Here is a 7,857-nt window from a genome sequence, read left to right on the forward strand (position 1 = left end):
TGACAGATGAGGTGAATGCACGAATCTGCAAGGCTCGGGCCACGTTTGCTAACTTGAGACACCTATGGCGTCAGAATGGTTTATCCTTGAATCTGAAGGGACGTGTGTATCAAGCTACAGTACGGGCTGTCTTGTTGTATGACTGTGAGACTTGGCTTATTCGAGCAGCGGAACTGAGACGCCTCCAGGTGTTCGACAATCGTTGTCTCAGAACCATAGCTCGTGTGGTTTGGTGTCGGCGAATCCGTAACGAGGCAGTTAGAGAGCGTGTTTTCGGTTGTGTAACGGGTACTTCCATTGAAGAATGTGTTCAACACCAGAAGCTGCGTTGGTTGGGACATGTGTTACGTAGCCCGAAGAGAGTGCTGTTTTGCATGCCCAATTCTGAGTGACGTAAACAGAGAGGTGGCCAACCCTTGGCTTGGCAGAAGAGATGAAGGAGAATCACGAAACGCTTGGGTGCCGTCGGTGCTACTCGCCTTCGAGGGTGGGGACTGCGTGATCCTCGCTCTACCCGGTTGGAGACACTACAAGATATGGCTGCCGACCGATGTCAATGGCGTTGTTGTTGGCAGTTCTGTCCAGATTTGCCTGGGTGAATGTTTGGAGGTGTAGGCACCTCGGAATGATTGTGTTAAGCTAGCACTAAGTCCCTCCGCCATCCACCTTTATTCTTTTCTTTACAATAAGGTTTTCATATAAGTCATGGTTGTCCGGCAGTGAAGCATCGGTGTTGAACACTGATGTCATGCTGTCGATTATGATGGTGATGATGGTGATCGGATCGGATCCTCCGACTGAGTGGTGTAGATATAGGCGCCCCGGATGTTCGTCGAGGGCTAGTCCCAGTTTTTTCTACCTGTTATAGAGCTTTATCCAGATATTTTGACATGGTATTGAAGGATCGGTTTTCTCGTCCATTGTTGCTGCTAGTAACGGTGATGATGTAGATGATTCTCCAAAATGGAACAAAGGGCGTACACTATATATTCATGCCTTTTAGTTAACGGATAAGTTCCAAGTTACGCGATTTTCTCCAGCATCCAAACCTCTGGAGCGGTTCCGTTGTTTGTTTGTTTGTTTCAAAGGTGTTTTACCGTAAATGCAAGCAGCAGTTTATGAAATGGATATCTCTGGTTCCGCACCACAGCAGTTGATCAACACAGCATTCTCTTGATACCATTGCTACACTGGTTACTGAACCGTTTGACTACATTTGACCCGGCTATTTACAGCGACTAAATTCATCCGTGGTGTACGATATTTTCCATATACCTCATGAAAAGGAATATCCAGTGATGATAAGCTCTAATGAGAATGGAACTCGGGCCCATAATAATAACAGTAACACTGGTGCATAACTTCCATGCCACCCGAAGGAATCACCGGGGTAGATGTACCGCCATGTCGTCCAAGCCTAGGCAGTCGAAATGGATTCGAACCAAGGAACTTTCGGCCACTGAGTTCTCACCCTAACCACTGAGCTATCTAGAGATGCACTCATCTGAGTTATTGTGTCGGGACAGGAATAGGACTGTTCAAACCAGAATAATGCGAATGTGCATTCTACAAATTTCTGAACCGCCTACGACTTATGAGGAATCAGTTACCTGACAAGACTGCTTCATCCATAGGTACCAACCGGAAGGGGTTTTCGTGAGAAGTCGGGTAGTAGCATGCGGATCACATATAAATACCTAACTTTTGTTCCGTGAGATACGCTTTTCGTGAACTGTTCGGAAAGTTTCAATCTGCTGCGTAAACTACGAAAGTGATGTCACCATGTTGTGAACTGAAACGCCCGATAAAATTGTGGATTATCCACCGAGCTGTTAGGTCGCAGACCAGTCTCGGGGAACTCGGTTCCCATGATGTCACTTAGATTTCTATCCATAAGGCGAGTTTCCCTATTCCCCTCTCGTTATTCCCATCCAGCAACGTTTGTTCCTAAACAAAGAAAAGGTAATTGCCGCCGATTCGGCTGGACCTAGAACATGCTAAACTTCCCCATCTAAATTGCCACCTGCACGCGAGGTTTATATCACGGTGAGTGGTATAGCAAACAATAGATTTTAGCACCAAAAACCCGACAATTCACTGTAAGTGATCATACTGAAAAGTCGTGATTATGGACAATTGCAAGCAGCCATGGAATATGACCTGTAAAACGGACATCATGTTCAACGCAGTATCACGGGCGGGATCTTTATCCAACCAGAGGTTTTTCAGCTGTTCATCTTTTTTCAAGAGCGACATTTAATGGTTCAAAGCTATGTGGAGTGACCGCACCTGGAAAGTGACGCGTCGCACCAAGCGCAGGGACCTATGAATACTAGTCAGTCGAATGTTCAACGACTGGACAACACACACCGTCGGGTTGGTTAATCGATCATTGTCCATACTTTTTGGCGAGTGTTTCAAAGAAGACAAAATTCCTGATTCGTTTGGTTCCTGGGCATCATCATAAATGTTACCAGACGAAACAGCAGTGACTGCATTACACGGCCGCCATCGACTAATTGCACTACCTATAAGGTAATCACGCACGCACGGACTTATGGGCAGGCTTAACCAGAACTCAGTGAAGCTCAGTCGCTTCGTCTCATGATGAATCGTCCACAATAGACTTATCTCGTCATATGGTGACTCACGGTACCCTGATCTAGCGACAAATCGGCCTGCGACAATTGACCTGCATGCAGTGGCTACGATGATGGGCTGGCCACCAACCAGCTTTCCTCGTTGACCTCTTTAGCATGAATAGGCCCGTAGCCCTCAAAATTTACTTCTAATCTGGCAACTTCTCCTCCCACTGATAGACCTACTCGAAGTTGGTGTGTTTATCAGTAATTACCTACAAACGATCGCCTTTAATTACGTGTGTTTACTCGTTTTTATTTGCTAATTAATCGTTTATCTGTCTGTTATTTGGCAAACATGGTTTATCAAGAGATTTTAGCTCCCCCCCGCCGATGCTAACTAACTGGTTTGTTATCGAGGACAAGGAGGGGGATGTTAATCGGCAGCTGATTACATCGTCGGCAATTCTTGTCATGCATGTCTAGCATTTGTTGCGTCACTTTTCCAGATAACTGATAAGATGTTGATTGTGCATCCGATAAGTGGAGGGTTAGCAAACTGGTGGTTCTCGGGTCGCGTCTCTAAGGTTTGACCAAGGTACAGCCCAAACTTTGAAACGTCGGACTCACCATTTCCAGACCTGAGTTCCGACTGATCCAATGCTTCCAAAGCACAAGTTTTGAAATTCGTCTGATCATGCCCCGTATACACTTCCCTAAAGTGTCTATTTCACTCTAGTTTGTCCGGTATTCAAGGTTTTGTAGGCATGTGTTCAGTGCTCTAGAGTCAAAACCTCAAAGTCTGTCAATGTCAACCTTAGACGATAGAATTGAAACAGCCCTTGTTCGTGAAGTACACTCATTTGCAAACTAATTTGGTCTGGCGAGAGACTCACCTGGGACCCAGCTTAATCTTCCGTTTGTGATGTGTCCAGGCAACTGAATGTGCTGGATCAGGCCGCCTCATGTTTCAGTCTCTACGATAGTGGAGATATCGCGATACATGTATATTCGTAATGCATTACTAATAAGGTTGCTCACGACGAATTTTCAGCCCTTGGTCGTCTTCGTCATCCCCAAAAAAACTATGGATAAACACCATGATTGCTTGTGCGGTTCAAATTAGGCGCCGTAACTGTCTATCACGTAGCATCGAGTCAATGGGAGTGAAACCAAGCCCACCCGTCATAATCTTAGGGTCAACATGTTTGATTTGAATTCTGATATGGCAACTTCCAAGGTATTGTCTTAGGGTTTTCACCTGTACTAAAGTGNCCCACTCTTTCCCATTATAATCTCACGTAGCCCCGATGTTCTCCCATGTGGCGCTTTTGGCAGGGTACCCGAAAACGGCGGATTCCAAATCGCCTGCAGTTTATAACAGGCTCAGGGATCTGCCACTGGTCACAGTCGATTTACTGCTCTCAAATATACTATTATACATTCTAAGGCGTTTACGATACAATGTCGCATAGGTCGTAGCCGAGTGACTCAGGGTAAGCTATCTCTGGTCCACCCATATCTGCCACTCCTATTATAATGACGGTGTTTTCTCAGCTCAGTTCTCGGTCTGAACCTTCCAAGTTAACGTTTCCCTCAAAACAGCCACCAAAGGTGCGCAGCATGTACTAACGCCCCAAATCAGGTTCAAAAATACAGGTATGCGACGACAACATTCTGGAAATTCTGATGCCTTCTAGATACGGCATTAGCAACCAGCATTCGGTGAATACCGGATCATGACTGGCTGTTGGGTCCAGACTTCCGACGAATCAAGGGTCGCCTTGATGCTGGACTGACAAGCGGCCTATCGCCGGTGGCTGTAGCAGCGCCTAACTGCAAACGGTAAAACAGTATCGGTGCTGAATTCCACTCAACTTTCATACAGTTCGTGCATCTTGCGATGACAGCCACTAACGTCACTGCTCACACATGAACCACCTGCACACATTCCGTGCATATGTTTCGTAGGAACTGAACTGCTGAAGGGATGGGTTTTTCATGATTTCGTTGTTTAGATGAATTTGACGCTTTTCAAAGATGGCGCTCTTTTAGTCATCGCACTGTTTGCCGCGCGATTCAATCAGTACATAGTGAATAAGTCATTTTTCACGCACCAAGTCAGTAAGTGTTTTATCAAATGTTTCATTTCGAACATTGCCGAAGGTAACAACAAAATGACCGTAAGGACAGTGGTGGTAACAGTTACCTGAGTGATGTCAGAGAGACGTGATCTTTTCTCATGTTCTTCTAGTGCTTTGTTTAGGGGTGCCTCTGACATGGAACAGGAAATCTTACTGCTATGTGCCCGCTGTTGGACTATATATTTGTTTGTGAACTTGAAAGGAAGAAGGCCTTCGCTGCGGAGTTATTTATTAGGAAATGCCAACTGACCGGCTACAGACCACTGACTAGGAAAGCAAAACTCTAATTTGCATCTTATTTACAAAAACTGGACGCGTCTTCTTGAACTTTCCTGGAGATTCATTGACTCCAATCATTCCTCGCTCAAATCCAAGCAAATGTTACAAAGCGACTCCACGAATTCCGCAACAGATCTCCCCTTTTCAAAAGACGCGAAGCGAAATTCCACGAACAACACATACTACTCGCGTGCCTCCCCATCAGTAGTATCACCGTGACACTGGTAGGCTCCAAAAGTTGGAAGCTAGTCTGTCTCTTGGCCGCGCCTAGGTTTTCGCCTCCAATGCATTTGCTTCCCACCAGTTTAAGCCGTCCTCCCTTTACGTTAGTGCGAACTTGCCTAGTCCACAATAAATCTGGAAAGCACTGGGTTTTGTTTTCGTCCGTCTTGGGCGAATGCTGATGCGATCCAAGTCCTCCAGCTCTAAGGGACTTGAACTCCGATCTACCTTCATGCGAGTTGACCGAGGTGACCCAGCTGAACAACTGCGCGCTTCGTGTCTTTAAATTCCCACATCTGTGCCGATGAGTACATGTTGTCCCTCACTCCGGCTATGCTGATGAGCCCCAATATGGGGAACAGTCTTATCCACTGCCTCTGTCTGGATGCAGACGAGCCAGAATGATCGCGCCAGGTGGGTGGAGGATTGCTCAAACCAAAGTGATGTGTATGTAATTTTACGGAATCCTTTAACTACGAGTTAAAATTTGATGTATACGTTTGGTTCCGTAATTTATAGCGGAAAACGTTAGTGTGTTGTCTTGATTTCCAGTCAAGGGCAACTGTGCACTTTTGCTGTAAGCTGCGCGCCCAAATCCGGTCGATGACACCGGAACGTCTCATGTTTGGAGTGGTATACCTCTAGGTGTCGTTAAGCGTATCCCCTGGGTAGCAACGTGACTGTCATCAAAATGCTCGAAAAGCCTTCGAAAATGTCGTACACACGTACTTTCGTATGATCAGATTGCACCCGATCGGCTTGGTAACATAACCAATGGTAAGTCGTACTTCAAGGTAGTTAGGAACGGATTCAGAAGGTGTCACTATCACAGAAATGACTGCTAAGATAAAATGCCGAGAATGAGTCGAAGTTTTCAAAAAAGTTTGGTGACAATCGGTAGATTTATTGCTGGGCAACGTTTCGCCTTTGATACAAAAGCTTCGTCAGGCCAACTGACTAGGTTCCGAGGTTGGTTGAGATTTAAGGCGGAAGGAGAACCAGTCAGCTAAGTCAAGCTAAATCTCTGTTGGATGTCGGCCGAGGGATTTTAGTGTGTTAAAGTTGTTGAACAAGTGTTGGGTCGGTGGGGAAACCTACATGTGTTTGGGTCCAGCCTAGGGTCTAGTTCTTCTGGTTCGATTCATTTGATGGTTCCTCTTGAACATCGTTTGAACCTTCTGTCAGTCTGTGTGGGTGAGCTAGTGCTAAGCTAGTTATGTAAGAGGTATGTTGTGACCTTTGACCGGTTGGGGTTTCCACCCGCACCCCCCGGTTTTTTCTAATGATCCTAAGTGGATTGACAACCACACGGTCACGTGTCAACTCGGCTTGTCTAAGACCGCTTTCCATGCTCTCGCTCGAAGTTGTTATATGGTATATAAGCAATTCTCTTATTATGAGGTGTATTCTTCCCGTTTTATTAGCTGTTGGCTGCGAAAATAAACTGAAAAAATATTGAAAAAGAAACGAACCAAAAACGCACATTTTTCCAATCTTATCTCATTTTGGGTCCTAGTCTTCCCACGGACATCGTCATGAGCCTTGCATATCTTCAGGTGTGTCTGTCACCAGACTGACGTTTAATTCGGTCGCACGGGCAATTTAGGAATAGAAACAAGTTTTCATCTTCGGCTTTCCAGCGTCACACAGGTGTCCGTAGGTATTCTTGGCGAATCGCTGTTCGAGGTAGTGGACGTCTTATGCAGTATGCCCTTGTCGTTGATGCATTATTCCGTTACACCATTGAATTTCAAACTTGAAGTTCTACAGCTTACTCAGCATTCCTATCCGCCGATCGATATTACTAACTTTCGAATCAACCGTCCAGTATTACAACAGAGCACGGTGACGGAACCCGACCAGTCCTTCAAACTAACAAACACCATGTTACTATGTTTCCAGCGCTAAATCGCGTAAATCTCACATCCACGGTCAGTTCTTTTTATGATTTTTCTTCGCTTTCAGCCCTTTTCTCACTCAAGTGACGCACGTATTTCCCTTTTCCATCTAACATTTTCACAAAGGTTTTTGGCTGCGGTGGTAGTTCAACTTGTCCTGCCCCTGTTTGTATTGCCCAATCTACCCCGCGTAGATTTTTCCGCCAGTTAAGTTTATTGCCTGATTTTAAGTTCAAACACCTTTTCACTTCCCGGTTCTTGTATGCTTAGTCCACTGACGTCACGCCGTTGCCTAAATGGGGGACTGTGCCCCTCATTGGCCTTTCTCATATGTGTGTTATCGTCTGCTATCCCCCTACCCTATTGAACCCCAGTTTCTCCCTCTAGCGCGTGTAACCTATCCAATATATGTAATCCTCAGGGTTTCACCGAGTTAATGTAGTTTCTTGCCGTTTTCATATGTTACCTTTGCTAATCACCGCATTGTGTTGTCCCAGTGGGATCCACTTCAATCTGGCTTGGTAAATTGGTCGGTCATTTGGTCAGTTTATCGATTAAACAATGTCGCCAGACTTCAGCCGCATCTACACCTAGTCGTCGAAGATTGTGCATGGCACATCAACGGTACGCACGTAATGGTAACAATGGAAGGGTTGGTCGGTCAACTCCTCACTCGACGTCTTCTGAGTCGGTGAACGAGTCCCTGAGTTCTTCGGATGAACAGTGTGACGGTCG

General features: G+C 45.8%; 2 protein-coding genes across 2 annotated transcripts in view; one reads left to right on the forward strand and one right to left on the reverse strand.

The window, feature by feature from the left end:
- Positions 1-3,546, reverse strand: part of T265_10405 (hypothetical protein) — a gene marked incomplete at both ends in the record, with an annotated part of 16,228 nt that extends 12,682 nt beyond the window's left edge. The window contains one exon of the mRNA XM_009176772.1: positions 3,476-3,546. Coding sequence (XP_009175036.1) covers positions 3,476-3,546 — 71 coding nt within the window. The remainder of the gene's footprint in view (positions 1-3,475) is intronic.
- Positions 1-7,857, forward strand: part of T265_10406 (hypothetical protein) — a gene marked incomplete at both ends in the record, with an annotated part of 46,798 nt that overhangs the window by 21,947 nt on the left and 16,994 nt on the right. The gene's annotated exons all lie outside the window — the stretch shown is intronic.

Source organism: Opisthorchis viverrini (assembly GCF_000715545.1).
Source record: "Opisthorchis viverrini unplaced genomic scaffold opera_v5_359, whole genome shotgun sequence".
Taxonomy (NCBI): Eukaryota; Metazoa; Platyhelminthes; class Trematoda; order Opisthorchiida; family Opisthorchiidae; genus Opisthorchis; species Opisthorchis viverrini.